We start from the raw sequence: 24,110 nt of genomic DNA, 5'->3' as shown, positions 1-24,110 counted from the left end.
CTGAAGCTCAGCTGTGTTCTGTGTTATGAATCTCAGCTGTGTTCTGTGCTATGAATCTCTGCTGTGTTCTGTATTCTGAAGCTCAGCTGTGTTCTGTATTCTGAAGCTCAGCTGTGTTCTGTGTTATGAATCTCAGCTGTGTTCTGTGTTATGAATCTCAGCTGTGTTATGAAGCTCAGCTGTGTTCTGTGTTATGAATCTCAGCTGTGTTCTGTGTTATGAAGCTCAGCTGTGTTCTGTGTTATGAATCTCAGCTGTGTTCTGTGTTATGAAGCTCAGCTGTGTTCTGTGCTATGAATCTCTGCTGTGTTCTGTATTCTGAAGCTCAGCTGTGTTCTGTATTCTGAAGCTCAGCTGTGTTCTGTGTTATGAAGCTCAGCTGTGTTCTGTGCTATGAATCTCTGCTGTGTTCTGTATTCTGAAGCTCAGCTGTGTTCTGTATTCTGAAGCTCAGCTGTGTTCTGTGTTATGAATCTCAGCTGTGTTCTGTGTTATGAATCTCAGCTGTGTTATGAAGCTCAGCTGTGTTCTGTGTTATGAATCTCAGCTGTGTTCTGTGTTATGAAGCTCAGCTGTGTTCTGTGCTATGAATCTCTGCTGTGTTCTGTATTCTGAAGCTCAGCTGTGTTCTGTATTCTGAAGCTCAGCTGTGTTCTGTGTTGTGAATCTCAGCACTGTGTTATGATGCTGAGCTGTGGTCCCTCACCATCTCCATCGATGTCCACACGCTCACAGTCGTGCTCCTCTGCGCTGATTGGACAGCGGTACAGGGCGCCAGGACGGGTGTGTCTCTGGGCCTTCCGCCCACGAGCCTGGGGAGCCCCCACCAGGATCCTGCAGGGACAACACACACACACACACACATCATCAGAGCGTGTTTATTTTATCCAAACAGGATCAGCTCAGATTCCGTCCTGCTTTTTATATTCCCAATGGCATTTGTTGCATGTAGCTGATCTCAGCTTCAACCATCAGGTTTAAAGTGAAGTTGTTAACAAAGAAGCATGAACATGCTACACGCTGGCGCTAACATCCTCTCCCTCTCAGACTCAGGGAAGGTTTATGTTGGATGCCATGGCAGCTGGTATTTTGGGTCCTGTCATTGGTCTCTGCCTTATTAGGGCCGGCTGGTCAAAGGGTCTATTTAAAAACGCATGGTTGAGCCGCATTCCACCCCACCACTGTGTGTGTGGGTGTGTGTGTGTGTGTGTGTGGGTGGGTGTGTATGTGTGTGTGAGTGTGTGTGTATGTGGGTGTGTGAGTGTGTGTGTGGGTGGGTGTGTGTGTGTGTGTGAGTGTGTGTGTGTGTGTGTGTGTGTGTGTGTGGGGGGGGTAGAGAAAGAGAGGTATATGAGGGTAGAATAAACAGAGGGGAGAGGAGGAAAAGGAAAGGGGGAGAGGAAAGGCCCGGGTCAAATACTTTTCTCCGCTTTACTGAGCTTGTCTGGTGTATGGGAAGCAATGAAATGCTTTAAAAAAGTGCAAAGCCTGCCTTCTGGTCCTCTTGGTTGGCTGAACTGCAGCAGGATTGCAGTCAAGCACAGAACAGTATTTGAATCCAAAAAAATAATGTAATTGATCCAGGTCTGGTCGAAGAGGAGGGAAAGCAGAGGTTTGGTCGAAACACTACATCCTCGCTCCCAGCGACCGACCTCACCCCCAGCTGTGCTTAAATTAGCGCCTACCCCCGTCTCCTATCTCACACCCTGGCTCTAAACGCTGGGCTAGGAGGGCTGCCAGTGTGACAGAGGCCAGATGAGCAGAGGTGACACTCTGTCTGATCCTGGAATAAATCTAGCACACGTCCCCCTAGGCAGGTAGGCTGCTACCCTGTCGGCGCTCAGACAGAGCAGCGGACCCCCGCCGCCCCATGGCCTCCCCCTCCTCCAAAGACACACAGCAGCTGCTGTGCGCTCCTTTTGTCTCTGCTGCTCAGCCACCCAGGCCTGGACTCAACACCCTCCCTCCCCCGTCACACTCCCCTTACCCCACACCCCCCGTCCCACTCCCCTTACCCCACACCCCCTACCCCACTCCCCTTACCCCACACCCCCTACCCCACTCCCCACGCCCCACTCCCCCTACCCCACTCCCCCTACCCCACTCCACTTACCCCATGCCCCACTCCCCTTACCCCACTCCCCACTCCCCTTACCCCACTCCCCACACCCCACTCCCCTTACCCCACTCCCCTGACCCCACACCCCTTACCCCACTCCCCACGCCCCACACCCCCTACCCCACTCCCCTTACCCCACACCCCCTACCCCACTCCCCTTACCCCCTACCCCACTCCCCTTACCCCACTCCCCACGCCCCTTACCCCACACCCCTTACCCCACTCCCCACGCCCCACACCCCCTACCCCACTCCCCCTGACCCACTCCCCTTACCCCACTCCCCCTACTCCACTCCCCACCCCCCCTACCCCACTCCCCTTACCCCACACCCCCTACCCCACTCCCCTGACCCCACACCCCCTACCCCACTCCGCACTCCCCCTACCCCACTCCCCCTACCCCACTCCCCACGCCCCACTCCCCTTACCCCACACCCCCTACCCCACACCCCTTACCCCACCCAGGACCTGCTGCAGTCTGTCCTCATATTAACCACACCATTCACTCATCCCCTAACCCCACCCCACCCAGGGCCCTGGCTCCCACTCATCCCCTCACCCCACCCCACCCAGGGCCCTGGCTCCCACTCATCCCCTCACCCCACCCCACCCAGGGCCCTGGCTCACTCTGCTGCAGTTTGTCCCCGGATCCACCACACCCTTCACTCATCCCCCTCCCCTCCAGCCTGGTGGATAAATAATTAAAGTGCTGACTCCACCTGCTTCACTTTCTGACTACAGCTGACATAATGGATGCACTGATTATTTTAAATCAGCATTCTGCGTCTGAAACGCTGTTTAATAAATGATGACAGCGTGATTAGTCATAGGCTCTTGTGACTGGTAAAGACGGACTGCTCGGTCATGCGTGAGACACAATCTGTTGGCTTAATAACACATTGTAAAGTGAACAAAAATAGTCACGCTACACAAAGCAGTAACATATAAACATATAAGGTGTTAAAGTGAGTGATTATATTTCACACGCACAGTCAGCTGTCATATAATCCTATTGATGAGCTCAGGCCTTCTTTTCCAGTGCAGTGCAGTGATTGTAAAATACGCCTGACAAAGCACGTTTAAAAGACGCAGGCTAAATGTGAAACTATTACACAGGGGTTAACAAGCCGGCTTTGGTTTATATTTAAGTGTGACCCCCATATGTATACACAGCGGGACAGGTGTGGGTGTGTGTGTGTGTGGGGGGTCTGCTGTTTATCACACTCAAGTTGGGGCTACGCTGGTGGGCAGAGTGCCCCCATTTGTAAAAGCAGCGCAGCCAAAACATTCAGACCTCCATTGTGACAGATGCTAGACTTGAGGAGACAAGGGCTGTTCAGTGGATGTGGCTGAGAGGCCCAGTAAATGTCCAGCTGGAAATGGGTTGTGTGTAAAATGTGAAATGTGGAAGTTGCTCCGGAAAAAAGCATCTGCTGTAATGTGATACACACACTATAATGTACAGACTCACACACAGGCATGCAAGCACACAAGCACACACACATACACACACACACACACACACACAAAATGTACACACCTCTGCACACACACACAGTGACATTAAATAAAATGTGTGCAAAATATTAAGCCACAAATGCATTTGCACACAAGTATGCATACACACACATACACACACATACACACACATACACACACACACACACATACACATGCTACTGCCCAGAATGCTATGCTACTGTTCAGAATGCTAGTGTTCAGAATGCTATGCTACTGCCCAAAATGCAATGCTACTGTTCAGAATGCTATGCTACTGTACAGAATGCTACTGCCCAGAATGCTATGCTACTGTTCAGAATGCTATGCTACTGTACAGAATGCTACTGCCCAGAATGCTATGCTACTGTTCAGAATGCTATGCTACTGTTCATAATGCTAGTGTTCAGAATGCTATGCTACTGTTCATAATGCTAGTGTTCAGAATGCTATGCTACTGTACAGAATGCTACTGTTCAGAATGCTATGCTACTGTTCAGAATGCTAGTGTTCAGAATGCTATGCTACTGTACAGAATGCCAGTGTTCAGAATGCTATGCTACTGTTCATAATGCTAGTGTTCAGAATGCTATGCTACTGTACAGAATGCTAGTGTTCAGAATGCTATGCTACTGTTCATAATGCTAGTGTTCAGAATGCTATGCTACTGTACAGAATGCTACTGCCCAGAATGCTATGCTACTGTTCAGAATGCTATGCTACTGTTCATAATGCTAGTGTTCAGAATGCTATGCTACTGTTCATAATGCTAGTGTTCAGAATGCTATGCTACTGTACAGAATGCTACTGTTCAGAATGCTATGCTACTGTTCAGAATGCTAGTGTTCAGAATGCTATGCTACTGTACAGAATGCCAGTGTTCAGAATGCTATGCTACTGTTCATAATGCTAGTGTTCAGAATGCTATGCTACTGTACAGTTTCCTGCCCTTTATCATCCCCTCCCTTAATACACACACACACAAGCATACACACACTCACACACACACTCACACACACTCACACAAGCACACACATATGCGCACCCATACACACACACACAGGCTCACACATATGCACATACACACACATTTATTCTCACATAGAGGTTCTCCTAAATACTGGATTCCTTTTGTATGAATATACTGGCAAATTCACCCAAACAAATTACCCTCATATAATTCATCATCCTTTCTTCCTCCCTTACCCCTCTTCCATAATCCCAATCTCCTTGCCAGGATCTGTGTGTGTGTGTGGGTGTGTATGCGTTTGTGTGTGTGTGAGTGTTAGTGCATATTGTGTGTGTTGAGTGAGAGTGTGTGTGTGTGTGTGTGTGTGTGAGAGTGTGTGAGTGAGTGTGTGTGTGTGTGTGTGTGTGTGTGTGAGTGTGTGGGTGTGTGTGTGTGTGTGTGTGTGTGTGTGTGAGTGTGTGTGTGAGTGTGTGCGAGTGTGTGTGAGTGTGTGTGTGTGAGTGTTAGTGAGTGTGTGCGAGTGTGTGGGTGTGTGTGTGTGTGTGTGTGAGTGTGTGTGTGTGTGCGTGTGTGAGTGTGAGTGTGTGTGTGTGTGTGCGCGAGTGTGTGCGTGTGTGAGTGTGTGTGTGTGAGTGTTAGTGTGTGTGTGCGAGTGTGTGCAAGTGTGTGCGTGTGTGAGTGTTAGAGTGTGTGTGCGAGTGTGTGCCTGTGTGAGTGTTTGTGTGTGTTGTGTGTTACTGTGGGGATTTGACAGATCCTGTTGGAATGCCCATGTGATGCCAGCCCCCGGGGATGAGTGCCAGGGTAAACAGGGTGTGAGGGGGACAGCGTGTCTCCACGGTAACCGTGTGTCACTCATACCCGTCTCTGAGGTCCCCTTATAGACTCAGTACACCTCAGCTCCAAAATGGCTTCTTTCCCATTTCCCCTCATCAGTCACCATCATCAGTAATACAGGACTGAGCACTGCAATGCAAGGCAGTGCATGTTACAGCAATTGTTTCTGTCCTTGCAGACATGTGATTTCTCTCTTACACCGATACATAATTAACAGGAGATCTGTTTGCACTGTTAAACTCAGAACATGGTTAAATGTCCATTGAAAATACCGTAAACATTTGTGCAATTTAATTATGCTACTCACAAGCACCTACAATCCTAATTTTATTATGCACATTGTTGAAAATGGATGCAGGGTTTTCGGTGGTCAGCGCTCTGCCGGTTTACATGCAATGTGCATGTTCAATACCGGTCCAGTATAAATCCTTTAAAGGATTTCACTTAATACATGTGTTTGTATTATATTTCATATAAGAAATATATATATAAATGTTATATTTTTTAAATTATTTTACTCCATAACTCCGTTTAAGTAAAGTCAAAGTTTAAACGTTTAAAGAATTGCTGCCACATTAACACACAGTCTCATCCAGAGAGGCTTACACAACTTCAGCACATTATTAAACACAGTACTGCTGGATATTAACTGCCTGAATGAAGCACTCAAGTGCTCAAGTGTTCTAGCTATGAATCAAACCTGCAGTCCTTCATCACTTTACTGCACTGCTCAGCCCAGGGTTCTGATGTCTCTCTCTCTCTCTCTCTCTCTCTCTCTCCCTCTCTCTCTCTCTGACTCTCTCTTTCTCTCTCTCCCTCTCTCTCTGTCTCTCTCTCTACCCCCCTCTCTCTACCCTCCCTCCCTCTCTCTCTGTCTCTCTCTCTCTACCCCCCCCTCTCTCTACCCCCTCCCTCTCTCTCTGTCTCTCTCTCTCTACCCCCCTCTCTCTCTCCCTCTCTCTCTCTGACTCTCTCTTTCTCTCTCTCCCTCTCTCTCTGTCTCTCTCTCTACCCCCCCTCTCTCTACCCTCCCTCCCTCTCTCTCTGTCTCTCTCTCTCTACCCCCCTCTCTCTACCCTCCCTCCCTCTCTCTCTCCTCAGATGACTCTTCCCATCAGAGCTAACAGCTCCTTGTGTCTTTAGTGTTTGACTGTTAGCACAGAATCCGCTCAAATGGACTTTTCACTCTAAGCTCTATATGGAGACAGACCTACAGCAGGTCAAACAGGCTCTATATGGAGACAGACCTGTATGTAGGAGGTCAAACAGGCTCTATATGGAGACACACCTGTATGTAGGAGGTCAAACAGGCTCTATATGGAGACACACCAGTATGTAGGAGGTCAAACAGGCTCTATATGGAGACACACCTGTATGTAGGAGGTCAAACAGGCTCTATATGGAGACACACCTGTATGTAGGAGGTCAAACAGGCTCTATATGGAGACACACCTGTATGTAGGAGGTCAAACAGGCTCTATATGGAGACAGACCTGTATGTAGGAGGTCAAACAGGCTCTATATGGAGACACACCAGTATGTAGGAGGTCAAACAGGCTCTATATGGAGACAGACCAGTATGTAGGAGGTCAAACAGGCTCTATATGGAGACACACCAGTATGTAGGAGGTCAAACAGGCTCTATATGGAGACACACCAGTATGTAGGAGGTCAAACAGGCTCTATATGGAGACACACCTGTATGTAGGAGGTCAAACAGGCTCTATATGGAGACACACCTGTATGTAGGAGGTCAAACAGGCTCTATATGGAGACACACCAGTATGTAGGAGGTCAAACAGGCTCTATATGGAGACACACCAGTATGTAGGAGGTCAAACAGGCTCTATATGGAGACAGACCAGTATGTAGGAGGTCAAACAGGCTCTATATGGAGACACACCAGTATGTAGGAGGTCAAACAGGCTCTATATGGAGACACACCTGTATGTAGGAGGTCAAACAGGCTCTATATGGAGACACACCTGTATGTAGGAGGTCAAACAGGCTCTATATGGAGACACACCTGTATGTAGGAGGTCAAACAGGCTCTATATGGAGACACACCAGTATGTAGGAGGTCAAACAGGCTCTATATGGAGACAGACCTGTATGTAGGAGGTCAAACAGGCTCTATATGGAGACACACCTGTATGTAGGAGGTCAAACAGGCTCTATATGGAGACCTGCAGCAGGTTTGTGCTTCAAACCCCCATTCCACAGCTGAAAGATGCTCAAATAGTCAGACTATGGAAAAGTAACATTGTCCAACACTTCACGTTCTATGGGCAAATGGACAAATTATTCATGCTTTCAGATATTGCAATATTTAATTTTCCATTATTTCAGCTCGGAGACACACTGAGAGCAGCTGTCCTCTTACGCGTGCCCTGAATGTACATGACACGTAAATACAACAATTAGAGAGGAAAATATGTGGAACAAAAATGAAATAAATAACGAATATTCAAAATGAAACAGTAAAACACTTTAGTGTTTACAAATGTTATGCTGTGGAATATATTCAGCATTGTGTAAAAAAGTGCAATTTATTGCCATATATAGCACTTCAGTTTCTCCCTCGACCACAGAAGCCTCAACATCATCCATTTTCTCAGAAGGAGCAGCGGCCGTAGCTAAAAGTCGAGAGAGTGCGCCCGGCTTAATTAAATTAAGAAAACCAGCCAATCTTTTAAGAGAGCGCCCTGCTGTGGGAGTCCAGCCTGGAAGAGCACAGTGTGGAGCAGGGGGCTCTCAGGCAGGGGGCTCTCAGGCGTACATCGGGACGCAGGAGGACATCTTTCAGGGCTGTTGACCGCTGTGACTTCAGAGACGGGGTCAGAGGCCTGGTAAGTGATACCCCACTGACTCTCAGAAACATTCGGCCTCTCTGTCTAACACAGGAAGAGCATAGCCAGGGTATTACGCGATTTTTACTTCTGTTATTTACAACACATGCTGACGTATGAAACTTCCACTGGAGTTTCAGATCCAAAAAATCCCTAACTAGATTCACCAAAGGCAAGATCTTGTTAAACATTTGTAGAATGTCTAATTAATTCTCATTCATTAAAATGAATGGAAATGCATACAAAACTCACCATTAAATAATGTGAATTATTGAATGAATATAAGTGCTATTTTATAAAATCCATCCATCCATCCATCCATTATCTGAACCCGCTTATCCTGAACAGGGTCACAGGGGGGCTGGAGCCTATCCCAGCATACATTGGGCGAAAGGCAGGAATACACCCTGGACAGGTCACCAGTCCATTGCAGGGTAAACACACCATTCACTCACACACTCATACCGACGGGTAATTTAGACTCTCCGATCAGCCGAACCTGCATGTCTTTGGACTGTGGGAGGAAACCGGAGTACCCGGAGGAAACCCACGCAGACACGGGGAGAACATGCAAACTCCGCACAGAGAGGTCCCGGCCGACGGGGATTCGAACCCAGGACCTCCTTGCTGTGAGGCGGCAGTGCTACCCACTGCACCATCTGTGCCACCTCTATTTTATAAAATGAAATATTAAAACAATAGAAAATAAGAAATGAAGCTTTGAAGAAGAAGAAATAGCATGACCTGAGTCAGGCTGAAAGATGCAAAAAAGGCTGGAAACATATTAGCAGTTGCTACTGTATGCATTGTCAATGGGCATACATGCTTCCAACCATGGAATTTGCCATTTCCAATTTACCCTGGATTAAAAAAAAAATGATCCCAGACTTGGAATTGTCTGGCGCAAAATATGAAATCTTTTCATCACTAATGCAAGTGTGGGCATATTTTGGTCACGCAATGGCACGGCATTTCACGGTTTGCTAAAACTACAAACACAGCTATTCCCAAGCCTCCAGTGTTCATGTGAAACACGGACAGCACCAGATGAGCACATAGATCTCAGCCAGTGGCAGAAACGGCCTTCTGCTCCCAACAAACTCAGGAGTGATGTCACAGCGATGTCACCCACCAAATCACTTCTGCCATCAGTGCTCATTAACCATACAGTGACCTGAATGATACTGTTTAATATCTGAATAATACTGTTTAATATCTGACATGACTGTCAGTCAATCATCAGCTTTTCACCTGCGGTTTTCTCAGAGTGAGTCTTATCAGAGATACATTGATTAGATCAAGATCAAGATCAAGTGCTAGCATTAGCCGTAACCGTTTTATTAATGGCAGCAACAGTGAGCAAATCTTCCATTCACTGTGAATGGCTGTGCTATGGATCATGGTAAATTTGCAGAATTTGTTACTGGCCAGAAAATAATTATCAATTGAGAACTTCGCTAAGGGTGCTACTTAAACCCTGATAACGATTATAAATCTTTTATTCAAATGTTTTTCTTCTTTAGGCATGAAAAAAGCTCAATATGCCAATATCTGCCTCAATATATGGAGAATCATGAGGTGTAACTTATTATAATATTTATTCAGCCTAAAAAAGAGGTTTGATGTTCTACTTTTCCACTTTTGGTGCTGAAACATTTTACAACTGAAGACCACAACCTACGGCCTCTGATTTTACCTGAGTCAGGACCTGAACTGCGAAGTGCAAGTCATAAAACACTGAGCTGGCGCTACTGAACATCCTCACCATCGCCCATCATATCTGCTCCTGCTGACGCATCTCGAAATCAGAGCATCTCTGGTCTTATTCACTCACCCATGGCAGGTGAGGATAAAAGCCTATTTAGGATAAAAGGAGGCCCATGAGAGAAAACCCCTTCTTGGTTGAAGAGGGTTGCCCCGGCTTGGGAACGGTTGGCAGCCATAATTCAGCCCAACCTTCCTGCTTCAATTTCTTCGCCCAGTCCTTCCCATGATTTCTCTTTTCCCCCCCTCTCCTTCTCCATCTCCCATCGCCGAACATCTCTCAAGATCTCTCGCTTCCTGCTGCTTCCATCCTACAAACACTATGAATAACTTGTTTGCATTAGACCACCAATATCCCAGAGGGCCTTGTTCGAGGCCAGATTGCCTCACTAACAAATTTTTGTTAGCCTGTGAACCAGTGAAAGGCACTTAAAATAGCATCACAGCCAACCGGTACTCTTTAATGCAACAGGAGGTCACCACAGCCTTACAGCCTACAGCTGACACAGTACTGACAAAGAGAGCAAAATGGCTGACGATGAACAAGAAAATCCCCGCCCACGCTTTGCCCGATTATTCGGTTTTCACGGCACAAGGACAACAACAGCTGAAATATCTGTGGTGTGACTCACTCGTGTCTTTATTCCACTCGGCCTGGAACGGGCCCCCCCCGGGGACAGCTGTGCTGGACTCCCAGAGCGAGATGCGTTCCCCAACAGGGCACTGCCCAAAAAATCAGGCCCACCATTTCCTAGCTGCCTTTGTTTCTTAATCTATCAATGATATTGTGCAATTTGTAATCTCCCCACTTCCTGGTCTCCCACAACAAAAGCCAAGAGTCCTGTTCCGCTTATGGTCACAGCTGTAGCCTGAACTGAGAACTTGGACCGTTTTTATCAGGCTCATGATGTCCAGACGTACAGTAGCATCATGGTCTTTCCTGGGAAAACACACACACACACACACATGCATGCATGCAAGCACACTCACTCACACACACACACACACACACACACACACACACACACACACATACCATACACAAATGCAAGCAAGCACACTCACTCACACACACACACACACACACACACACACACATGCATGCATGCAAGCACACTCACTCACACACACACACACACACACACACACACATACCATACACACATGCATGCAAGCACACACACACACATACACACATATCCATTGGACACATATGCTTTGATCCTCACATACACAGCCTATACCACTTACACTCACATATGGAACAACACTCCATTCAGCTCCATTTGTGATGAAGAATGCCAGGAAAGCCGAGCAATGTCCTGCTTCAATCAATCATGCAATGGCATTTTTGAGTGAAGTAATCCAGAGAAATGTTTTATATATAATTGCACAATATATTAAGAATAAATTATACTCGCTCAGAGAAAAGGCAAAAACTGTCATTTAGTAATTCACACAGACACAACACACGTTACACTGCACATGCAAGACAAATTCCATGCACTCACATTTGTATATACATGCGCATACAAACAGACACACACACACACACACACACACACACACACACACACTCCCCCCCCCTCTAGGTCCCGGAGAGGCCCTAGTGAGGTTGCTGAGGGCTGAGAAATCTAAGTGCCTTATTGGTACCCAGTCCACACACAGACCCCCCCCCCCCCCCCCCCCTTCATTTGCAGCGTAATTGGTGTAGAAAAATTGAGATGGGCAACTCAAGGGCCTTTTACATTCTAATCACACTGGACCCCTCCCCCCTCCAGTGTCCCATCAATCTTGCAAACTGCCTGCGTTCTCAGCCGTTCTCAGAGCACAAAATCCCTGATACTTTAACATTTGCCTCACCACCTGCCATTACTCCCACCCTGGGTTAGTGGAGCGGCAAACTGTCTCCCAGACAACAGCTGAGTCACGTTTGACTTTTATTAGGAACACCTGTACACCTACTAATTCATGGGATTATCTAATCAGCCAATTGTGTGGCAGTGGTGCAATGCATAAAATGATGCAGATACGGGCTAGGAGCTTCAGATAATGTTCACATCAACCATCAGGATGGGGAGCAAATGTGTTCTAAGTGACTTTGACTGTGGAATGATTGTTGGTGGCAGACAGGGGGTTTGAGTATCTCAGAAACTGCTGATCTCCTGGAATTTGCATGCACCCCATTCTCTACAGTTTGCAAAGAATCATGAAAAAAACTAAAAGCATCCAGCAGTTCTGTGGACAAAAGTGAGTTGTTAATGGTCAGAGGTCAGAGGAGAATGGCCAGACTGGTCAAAGCTGACAGGAAGGTGACAATAAGGCAAATAACCACACCTTACAACAGTAGTAACCAGAAGAACATCTCTGAACACACAACGCATCAAACCTCGAAGTGGATAGGCTACAGCAGAAGACCAAGAAGAAGGCCTGTATATACGAGTTAATATACAGTAAGGGCTCAATGACAAATTATTGTATATTAAGACAAATTACTTAACTTAAATACAGAGAAATTTAAATAAAAATGTATAAATATGATACGCTTCAGTCTGAGCACAGCATGGGGTTTAGTATCAAGGTCTAATTCTTAATCTGTGATAGTCATTTGATATTACAGAAGCTGAAAGTGTGGTCAGCTCTTGTATAAGTATGCACAGTACAGTCAACACTGCAAAAAGGTACTCTCCATTCAGATGAGCACAGGAGGCATTCACAGCTAAATCAGACTGAAACCTGCAGATTCAATATGTACTTTTAATGGGTAATAAGGTCTTATATTCTATTCTGTGATAATGTCTATACATGCTGCAATGCATGATGGGAGGCTGCCTTACTCTTCGGGCCGTGTACCACCGTGAGAGAAAACTTTTAATTTTACTGCACACGTTCCAGAAAAACGTCTCCTGCAGCAACCCGTATCCCCCGGTAACAGCCCCGTATCCCCAGTAACGACCCGTATCCCCCGGTAACAGCCCCGTATCCCCCGGTAACAGCGTCTCCTCCAGTTATCAGATTGCGTGCGGCTCCGTGCCAGGCGTAAATGAAACTGCCTGTTTTCCTCAAGCGGGAGGATCACTGTGATTTATTCATCTGTCTCCAAGGGAACGCTGGTCAGATTCATACGCTTCACACGAGGGGTGTGTATGTGAGTGTGAGTGCGTGTGTCTGTCTGTGTATGTGTGTGTGCGTGTGTGTGTGCATGTGTATGAGTGTGTGTGTGTGTGTGTGTATGTAGCTGGCCAGAAAAAATGCCTTGTTAATGAGAGACGTCAGAGGAGAATGGCCAGACTGGTCAAAGCTGACAGGAGGGTGAGAGTAACCACGCACTGCAACAGTGGTATGCAGAAGAGCATCTCTGAACACACAATGTGTCAAACCTCTTAAGTAGATAGGCTACAGCAGCAGAAGATTTTAAAAAAGCCTAATAAAGCCTAATAAATACCTAATAAAGTGGTCAATGAGTGTACACAGTGAGAAATAGTCAGTAAAAAGAGTAGACAGTAGAGAGATGGGCATTGAGGCTGTGGTGAGCGGTTATGTACTCCTCTGTGTGAGGGTAATGGGGTCTGGCTCTGAGGCGGACTGGCCGAGGGCGTTTCTAGGCGCTGTGAATGTGCAGATTGTTCCTGTTCTGCACTGATGTCTGCAGTGCCGAATTTATGAAGGCCACGGCTCCACACCGAGCCTTTATTCAGGGAGAGGGCGAGCAGGGGAGGACAAGAAAGAGGAGGAAGAAAGACCAGGGTGATGAAAAGGAACAAGCAGCTGCTGAACCGTGTGTTTGTGTGAGTGTGTGCGTGTGTGTGTGTGATTGTGTGTGTGCGTGAATGTGTGTGTGTGTGTGTGCGTGTGTGTGAGTGTGTGTGTGCGTGTGTGTGAGTGTGTGTGTGTGCGTGTGTGTGTAAGAGAGAGAGAGAGAGAGAGAGAGAGAGAGAGGGAGAGAGAGAGAGAGAGAGAGAGAGAGAGGCTGTGTGTGGCTCACTGTGGGACCCCAGGCCCCTCCCTCTGATCATTCAGATAAATAAAGCCCAGACCATCACAATGCCAAACCCAGGACGTTTATGAGCCACGCTGGAGCGGGACTGAGAGACGCGCTGTGTGTGTCTGAAAGGAGGGGGGCATTCATTGATTTAGGGAGTGGAAAGGGGCAGGGTCACCCCCAGCTCTTAAGACCCTTTTCAAATGGGGATTTCATTTTCCCATTTTAATGCAAATGTGCCCTCAGAAGTTGTCGAATACGTTTGGAATGTGTGAAGGAGTTGTACTGCTCCCTTTTCAAAGCAGATTCAGTCATTTCCACAGCTAGGACACTACTGTAAGAGCTGCACTATTTTGTTTTCTGAAGTGAGAGAAAGAGACAGAGGGCAGGGTCGGGGAGGCATTTGACAGCATAGCAAGGGTAACAAGAATTAGTTTGTGGCAATCTGGCCTCTTGCAATGCCCTCTGGGATACTGGTGGTCTTGTGAAAACAAGTTATTATTAGTTTATAGGATGGGAGGGGCAGGGTGATGGGAGATATTATTGGAGATGTTGTATAGTGTCAAGAGATGGATGGATAGAGTGAGGGGGGAGGGAGGGGGGAAGAGAGAAAGAGGCTTGAGAAGGGAATGTATAGCAGATCATAGCTAGAACACACAATTAAGTTATACTGGCAGAATTAATTTACACTGCAGGCTCTGGGAAACCAAAGGCTGTTTCTGCTGTTCATATTGGTCTTTTCTTTCTCTTCAGATGTTTCTCCTGTATTTGATATCCCTAAAAACATAAAATTTTCAGAAAAATACACTTGTATTTCACGGTTTGTAAATTCCATAGATAACTATGTTTCCCAAACCTGTGTGCAATCCAGGGATCCATTTTAACAGAGCTCTGCATTAAGATTGAAGTTTCACTTTAACTGAGCTCTGTGTTAAGGTTGAAGTTCCATTTTAACTGAGCACTGATCAGTATTCAACTTACTTAAAGGTACACTAGCTAAGATTTTTGTGTAAAAATTGTTACAAGACCATTGTAAATCCCTTCCTATTATTGAAAAAGGCTCACTGACATGCTGAGTCACCCTCTTCCTGTGTTCATAGTCCCTAAATTCGGGTTTCAAAGTGTACATTTGTCGGGCCGTCACTCTGTATCTAAACATTGTACAGCTGCACAACAATTCAAGCTCACTGGTTGAAAGTAGGTTCTAACTGCCACAGCCAATTGGCGTGGGGGCATTTATTGCTTATTATCCAGGCGCAGACTACATATGTAGTTATAAAACAATACCCGTCCGCTTTCGTTAGCAACAAGCAAATTAGCTATGGTTAGCTTGACAAATTTACAAATATCCACTCAAGATAAAATATAGGCAATACGAACATAGCAGTGAATGCACAAGCATTGTGCCTCAGGTGGATATTTGTACATTTTTCAAGCTAACTAGTAATAGCTAATTTGCTTGCTGTTACTGACAGTGAACTGGTATTGTTTTCTAACTAGATAAGAAATAGTACATAGTTTCAGTGATCGCTTGTCTGGAGAGCAATTTGGGCAGCTACACGTTCCTTTTATCTCTTTACATGTTCAACTATTCGTGTTTAGCTAAACCTTTATTTCCCTCAAACTGGAAGTCACTGTTGCATCCTTTGTGGTAGTCTACCATATCTTAGTTATATAGCCAGCTAGTTATATTGGCAAATAACTTGCTTGCTCACAATATAGTTGGTTAGTTAAAGTGAAAACTTAAAAAAATACAAAAAATATAAATAGTGTTTTGTAGCACACCGAAGTCAAGATTTCATTAAGTCACCTGTTTGGCGAACATTTTCTTACTAGAACACTACGAAAAGACGGCAGGCTCTGTTGCGTTTGTCACTGTTAACTTTGTAAAACACAGCACAAGAACACTGGACAGTATAATAACACAATTTTTATAGACTGTGGGAAGCTTAAACAGTGTTGTGGTTTGAGGTTGTCTGTTGTTGCACTTCCTCTCTTGACCGTTAGGAGTCCGAAATTACCTATTGTACCTTTAAGGTAAGCGTAAGAACAAGGAAAGTATACCACCGCCAGGGCTGGCTTACACCATTGTAACTTACTGAAGGAATTAGGACTTAAAATGCAACAGTTAACTTGCTTTGTGCTGATTGGTGAATTGCTTTGTGCTGATTGGTGAAGTTGTGAATTGCTTTGTGCTGATTGGTGAATTGGTGAATTGCTGATTGCTGATTGGCGAATTGCTAGGTCAAGCCAGTGCTGTCCAGCCCTGTTCCTGAAGGTCTAGCACCCAGTAAGTTTTCAGTTTTGTTTCATTCATAGTTTTGGATAGATTCCTTTGATTTCTGTTGTATCCAATCTACCGTTAAAGCTCACTGGCCAGGGGAGGATGGGCTCCCCCTCTGTAGTCAGGTTCCTCATGAAATGTATTTAAGGAGTTTTTTCTTGCCACAGTTTGAATGTTTTTTGTCTCATGTGCTTGCTATCTGGTGTTTCCCCTTTTCCCCCTTCTGTTACTCCTTAAAGCATCCTTGTGACAGTCTTCTGTGAAAAGCGCTATACAAATAAAACAGAATTTTATTTAATTGAATCCAGCTGTAAGAAAGCACACCTAATTCAACAGCTGGAGATCTTATAGAGGTGCTAATTGGTAGACTCAAGTGTGCTTTGTTAGGTTTGGAGTGAAAACCTACAGGACGATAGAACTCCTGGAACAGGGTTGGGCAGCCCTGTGTATATACCTGTATATGGGCCATATTGAACAGGGCTCTCAAACTCAAATCCTGGACTGCTGGGTCTGATTTTTGATGTGTTTCTGTCCTTAATTTAAGTTGTTGATTGGCTAAAGAGTTTGTACACGCTGTTCCCAAGTCCGAATTTGGCTGCGATTGAAAGGGAATAAAAACAACTGTCTGTGGCCTTCCAGGACTGAAGGTTACGACACCTGATATTGAGCTTAGTGGACCTCTGGAGATCATGTGCACACAGCGTTCACTGGAAGCTTTACAATGGCAATCAATATAATTCCCAGCACCACTCTCTTCAAGGTTAATTCCAATGCCTTCCCATCTGCCTGTAACCGCGGGGCTCAGTCCAATCCTTGCGTCCTTTCCTTGCTCCTAGCTCCACCCATCAGGGGAGGCAAGGAAAGGAAGGTGAATGTGGGAGACTTGAGAAAACGTGTATTAGGCAAATGGTCCTTGCTCCTTCAAATGGAGTCCTTGCTCCTTCAAATGGAGTCCTTGCTCCTTCAAATGTTATTTTGAAGCCACGTCAGTAACAGACGTAGCAGATGTGTGGCAGATGGGGAGAGGTGGATCCATTGGTCGATCATTTGTATGTCACGTATTCTGAAAAAATACTTCCACTCAGAATGTGCTCATGTTTCCTTGCTCAAGAGATCTTCGGGAGACTCCCAGCTCCGATTTAATTCCCTTAAAGATGGTAGACCATCTAGTTCCAGGTCAGGCAAGGAACAAGGAGACAGGGAAGGAACAAGGAGACAGGGAAGGAACAAGGAGACAGGGAAGCAACAAGGAGACAGGGAAGGAACAAGGAGACAGGGAAGCAACAAGGAGACAGGGAAGGAACAAGGAGACAGGGAAGCAACAAGGAGACAGGGAAGCAACAAGGAGACAGGGAAGGAACAAGGAGACAGGGAAGGAACAAGGAGACAGGGAAGCAACAAGGAGACAAGGAAGGCACAAGGAGACAGGGAAGGCACAAGGAGACAGGGAATGCACAAGGAGACAGGGAAGCAACAAGGAGACAGGGAAGGCACAAGGAGACAGGGAAGGTTAAAATAAGCAATTGAAGATGAGCCTCAAGGCTGTGAGCATGTTGAGTAGGACACAGTATTTATGAGGCTGTTTCGGGCATGGCCCAAGTCACCAAGTGCCACATATCCTCTGGGGTACATACCAGTGGTGGTTTACTCTAGTCCTGGAGAGCCACAGTCCCCACTGGTTTTTGTGGTTTTCTTGCAGTTGGCAGCCAATTTAGGCCTTGGAATCAGAACATCTCTTTTTACTTCAGTCCAGTTTTGGGGATCTGGGTTTTACTCAGTGCAGTTATCCACCTAACTCAGTAATACCGCTTCTGGGGGTTGACATGTTTTTATGCTTAAAAACACATTGGGTATAATTCTGCATTAGGTAGAATTTTGCATCAGGTTTGCCTCAATAGTTTGGGTCAATTGCACCTCAATTCAGTAAATTAACTGCATTTCAATTCATGTATTAGCAAAGCAAATAATGCTTTATGAGGATATGAAATAAAATGTCTGAATGACATTTAGATTAATTTTGTGAATTGGCTGCTTTTAAGCGGAATGGACTCCAGCTCCTCTCTGACTCCATTCAGTCTGATTCAGCCGGGAAGTCAAGCCAGGGGCTAACATTCCCGTTTCACAGCCCTGGAAGAACCAGCCTGCCACCCGGATACTGGAGACAGCCGGAAATAGCTGGCATTCCCAACACGGAGCCTGGAACCAGAGCTGTAGATGGATTCTGTACGTGAAGCCCCACGCAACCTGATCTCCTGAGGAGGGGTTCGAGACCGAGGGCGCCTCAGGTCCACGGGAAACAAAGGTGGACCCCAGAGAGGGAGGATATAAGCTCTACGAACGAGGGGAAACCCGGGACCGGACAGAGCTGAACAACAGAGGACTCATCCTCATCAACAGGGACTAACACCACAGTCAGCGGAAACCAGGACAGCTCATCTCCAACCAGCAATGTAAAAATACATTGAAATATATAGGGATACTAAATCCAAATGAACTCTCAAATAAATGCATCTATAAACTGACACCTACCAAATTAAATGGCAGTGTCAACTGCAGGTGACACAGATACACTCAGTGAACACTTTATTAGGTATTTATTAGACTTATTTTTTGAGACTCTTACTGCTGTAGCTTATCCACTTAGAGTTGTATGATACGTTGTATGTTACGAGCTGCTCTTCTGCATACCAATGTTGTAATGTGTGCTTATTTGCGTTACTGTCACCTTTCTGTCAGCTTTGACCAGTCTGAACACACAACGCGTCAAACCTCTAAGTGCTGCTACAGCAGCAAAAGACCAATAAGCCTGAAAAAATAAGTCTAATAAATACCTAATGAAGTGCTCACTGAGTTTAACCTGTACAAGAAACTGAATAACAAATACATTCATATGGGAATTTCAAACGCAGTCTCTGACAGAAGCTGTGATGATTCATAAATGCAAAGAATTGTTTTTCTTTATAACGTCAGGCATCTTGCACTAGTTGTACAAGACTGGTTACCGATTAATACCAGACTCTGAAACATAAACCGATGATTTACAGATGGTTTATCCACATTATATGAAACAGCTCCTGTTAAGACTAGTGAGTCAAACAACACTGGAAGGTTAAAGTGAAAGTCATACACATACATATATATGGATAAGAGTGCCCATCCATTCTGCATGACAGCCATTTTAAAAGGAGACACGGTTCGCAATAACACGCAGGATATAAAAATAATTTATATCCATGCATGTTCTCAGTAGTGCATTTAAATACATGCAAGATACCAACGTGAGGTAACGGTATCTGAATTGGGTCAGTGAGACTTAACCCCTGCATTTCCAGAATCGCTGTCCTCGTTCAGCAGGGCTGCCCAACCCTGTTCCTAGAGATCTACCGTCCTGTGAGTTTCCCTTCAAACCTAACAAAGCACACCTCATTCAACAGCTAGAGCAGGGCTGCCCAACCCTGTTCCTGGAGATCTACCATCATGTAGGTTTTCACTCCAACCCTAACAAAGCACACCTCATTCAACAGCTGGAGCAGGGCTGCCCAACCTTATCCCTGGAGATCTACCATCCTGTAGGTTTTCACTCCAATCCTAACAAAGCACACCTCATTCCACAGCTAGAGATTTGTGGATCTGATTAGAGGAATCAGTTATGCCAAACTCGGGTTGAAATGAGACCCTACAGGATAGAAGATCTCCAGGAACAGGGTTGGGCAGCTCTGCCCTCAGGTCTGCCTGAATGCGATGGTGTAACAGCAAATCGAGTCCCCCTTTCACCCCCTATAACCCCCTATAACCCCCTATAACCTCCTTTCAGCCCCTATAACCTCCTATAACCCCCTATAACCCCCTTCCAGCCCCTGTAACCCCCTATAACCGGCAGGGGAAATCAATGAAGCAGTGGTTTGAGCAATGGGCTGAGACGAGAGCTGCCATCTTATCTATGACTAACAGTGACGGATTCATTTATCAAACAAACCCGAATCAAGCAAAAGTAGCAAAAGGAACCCAAAGGCCACTTCACAGCCTCATTCACTGGGTCACTGGGTGAACACAGTGCGCAGTTGTGCTTCATACTACACGTTTAGCCATGGCTGATTAGTGTGTTGTCACATTCTGTGTTTTTCCCTCATTAATGTTTTGTGTTCAGACTTATTTTCACATCATTGTCTGTCCCGTGTTTTCTCACCGCATCTATTTGTCTCATCATTTCTCATTACCATTGTTACACCACATTGCGTTCTAGTTTGCGTTGTTGGTTTCTTGTCACGGTTTGTCCTAACTCCCGCTCCATACCGCTCACTCCAGTCGTTCATTTCACCTGTTTGTTATTTCCTCATTTCCATTTTCTCACCTGATGGCCATTCCAGTTTAATGCACCTGTGTTCCTATACGTCTAGGTCTCCACAGTCACTTTGGTAGATTCGTGTGTGTTCTTCACATCCTCTCAAGCGGTTTCCTGATTGTCTACCTGTGTATTGACCCACTTCTGGTTTGAGAAGGCTTCTGATTATTGAACGCCGATTTTGTACCCGGAACTTCTTGGATTGCTATTCTGTTAATGAACCTCTCACCTGTGACAATGACAAAGCCTCTGCCTGCCTCTCCTGTGACTGTTTGCTGGCGATTGAGCTCTGTTTGTGGACCTATGAAAATAAAACCTCAACTCAACTCACTTCCTGGTTGCATCTGGTTTCTCCGTTTGTCGACCTGAGGTGTTCTCTGCCTGCTTCTCCACTTATCTTCGTATGAGCGCTTATAATTTAGCCTGACGTGTGATTGTTTTATTGCTTATTACTTTTATTATAATTATTATTATTTTATTTTTTTGTTTGTTTTTCGTGTTGTGGAGAGACCACAACACAAATAACAGGGGGAAAATGCTGATACAGAGCAGAAAATGACAAGCTTGACAAGAAATTATCCATTTTAAAGCACTGTGTAATAAAATGTCTGTAAAAGCAATGATTGATTGATTGCTTGATTGACAGGCTCATCTGTGCCTGAGGTGAGCTTTCTATTGGCTGTTAGAAACCTGTGAGCTGAGAATTAAAAGGTTCTATTTGCGTTCTGAAACTTTTGAGATACTAAGCTTCCAAAGTGAATGGGCTCCAAGCACACACTTTTAAATGTAGCATTTTTTCAACAGTAAACAGTATTTCTGCATCAAACTTCACAAATGTATTTAGTGCCCTATAAACAACATACATACGACACTAACTCATTTTCTCAAAAATCCTCAACCCACAAACTGCCAAACTGACCTGTCAGTTTATAGCCATCAGGTTCAGCTCACCTACAGCTACCTGCCTACAACTGGTGAGCAATTGAATTATAAAACGCAGAAACTAAATGTGTATGTGAGACTTCAGTACGGTCTTCTTATCCCGGCGTTATGTAATTTACATGCTGTGTTTATACTTAGGCAACCTAACCTTGGGTATCCTGTCAATAAAGCATCATTGAACTAAAAGGAAGAAAGAAAAAGAGAGAAAAGCTGACTTGACAGATGCTGAGCTGGGACTAATCGATCGAGAGAGAGAGAGAGAGAGAGAGAGAGAGTTCAGCCAGGTAAATAACTGAGCCTGCCCAGTGTGTTGCACAAACAGTTGTGGATGGTGTGTTGCAGACCTAATGAGCTACTGTATCAAACATTATGTGCGCTTGTATTACTGATTGCTGTCCACACGGAGCAAAAACTCTAATTTCAGTGAACTGCTCTATTTCGGTAAAGAATAACAAGAGTGCGCCCACTTGTGTGTAAACGCCCAAGAATAGACAGGTGCAGATCTCTGGGTCATCCACCCCATACAGGCCTGAGAGAGGGAGCAGGCTCTGATCCCTGGGTCCTCCACCCCATACAGGCCTGAGAGAGGGAGCCAGCTCTGATCCCTGGGTCCTCCACCCCATACAGGCCTGAGAGAGGGAGCAGGCTCTGATCCCTGGGTCCTCCACCCCATACAGGCCTGAGAGAGGGAGCAGGCTCTGACCCTGGGTCAGCATTAATCAATACGACTCCACTGCGTCACTCGCATACGGAGTGATGAGTAAACATCCTTCTGGTTGACACACCTGCACGGGTCGCCTTACTGCCAACCAGCCAATGAGAGCACAGGGCTGAGCTGGGACTAATTGATGCCTCACTGCTGAGCTGAACTGCAGCGTCCACCAGTAAATGCTGTGTGATACATCATCAACTCTGGCCCTCAAATCCTAAACCCGGGCCTGGTTTCCTTTTTTTCCCTGGCTAATTAATGCTTGTAATTGGCCTTTACTCCTGACTCCCAGGTAAAGGGTGGGTGGAACACCAGCAGTTCTCAGTCATCAAGATTCGTTGCCTGATCCCTGACATACAGGAATTCACAGTGGTACATCTCCACTAATCCTGTGGTACTGTTGCCTCAGGCCTGTTCTCCATCCAGGGTGACGAGTCAGAACATCGCTTGTCTGATTTTTCAGTAAATGCACCATTGAAAGTCGGAAAACCTTTTTCCACATAGAAATATATTTCAACATCTCTCCCCCACTCGTTCTCTGGCTGGTTCCTGCTCTCATTGGCACGCCAGCGTAAAACAAAAGCCAGTTCACCCAATTCCATTGGCTCTCACACCAACTGTCTACAATCACAACCAATGACAATTGGCATTCTCTCAATGGTGAGTTAAGGCAAGCAAAGGTTAATCAAGGTGGTGATATGGTATTGCAGATGATAATGTGATGACCCTACATCCTATCCTCTGGCACTGCTTGGGGTTTGGACAAGTGAAAATGTGGCAACCCTACCCCTATTGATGTCACATTGTGCCTGAATTATTATTTTTTTAACACAAAGAGAAACTGTACCTTTATATCTGACACCACCCAATCCAGTCCTTTATTGCCCCTCTCTCCCCATATCAATGTCATTACTGGCAGGTGGACTCACTTCATTACTTCATCACAGCTTGTGGCTCACAAATAGTTTACCATAGACAGGACAACTGTAGTTCAGCGTAGGTTGAAAGCTATATTGTTGCCATCTTCATAATTGCCTTTTATGAAAACATTTTACATTAAGGTACTTAAGGTAATCTGTAGCTAACCTTACATTTTACTGAGGGAAATTGTCGTTAAGGTGTTTTATGCAACACTTTACGCATTTTAAGGGATTACTTATGGGAAAATGCAATACTTAAAGGTGCTTTTGAGGGTTGTTACTAGCCCTCAGTTTCTAGCCCTTGTTAATAGCATTAGCCACAGAAAGGGAAAAGGCCCTGGTCACTACCATTAGCCACAGAAAGGGAAAAGGCCCTGGTCACTAGCATTAGCCTCATAAAGGATAAAGGCCCTGGTCACTAGCATTAGCCACAGAAAGGGTAAAGGCCCTGGTCACTAGCATTAGCCACATAAAGAGGAAAGGCCTTGGTTAATAGCATTAGCCACAGAAAGGGGAAATGCCCTGGTTAATAGGAAAAGGCCCTGGTTAATAGGAAAAGGCCCTGGTCACTAGCATTAGCCACAGAAAGGTAAAAGGCCCTGGTTAATAGCATTAGCCACATAAAGGGGAAAGGCCCTGGTTAATAGGAAAAGGCCCTGGGTACAGGAGGATTAGAGGGATCTGATCACACAGCCTGGCCTCAGGCCCCTCAGCTCCTGTAAACAAACCTGCTCTGGCTCTTCTGATGTGATACCGCCAAAGACGTCTTTTCAGACTCATACAAGAAAACATGTAAGGGAATCCTGCTTATAATTATTATCTCTCTCCCCTCCCCCTCCCCTCTCTCTCTCTCTAGTAATGCAAAGACCTTTGTTAAAATATGCATATCATAAAC

General features: G+C 45.6%; 1 protein-coding gene across 5 annotated transcripts in view; it reads right to left on the bottom strand.

Annotated features, from left to right (window-relative positions):
- Nucleotides 1–24,110, bottom strand: part of itga7 (integrin, alpha 7) — a 69,566-nt gene that overhangs the window by 41,816 nt on the left and 3,640 nt on the right. For all 5 annotated transcript variants that reach the window (XM_061219341.1, XM_061219342.1, XM_061219343.1 and 2 more), the window contains exon 2: nucleotides 707–834. In XM_061219341.1, coding sequence (XP_061075325.1) covers nucleotides 707–834 — 128 coding nt within the window. The remainder of the gene's footprint in view (nucleotides 1–706; nucleotides 835–24,110) is intronic.

The sequence above is a fragment of the Conger conger genome, chromosome 14 (assembly GCF_963514075.1).
Source record: "Conger conger chromosome 14, fConCon1.1, whole genome shotgun sequence".
NCBI lineage: Eukaryota > Metazoa > Chordata > Actinopteri > Anguilliformes > Congridae > Conger > Conger conger.
The sequence above is the reverse complement of the archived record's forward strand: the minus strand, read 5'-3'. Positions and strand labels throughout refer to the sequence as shown.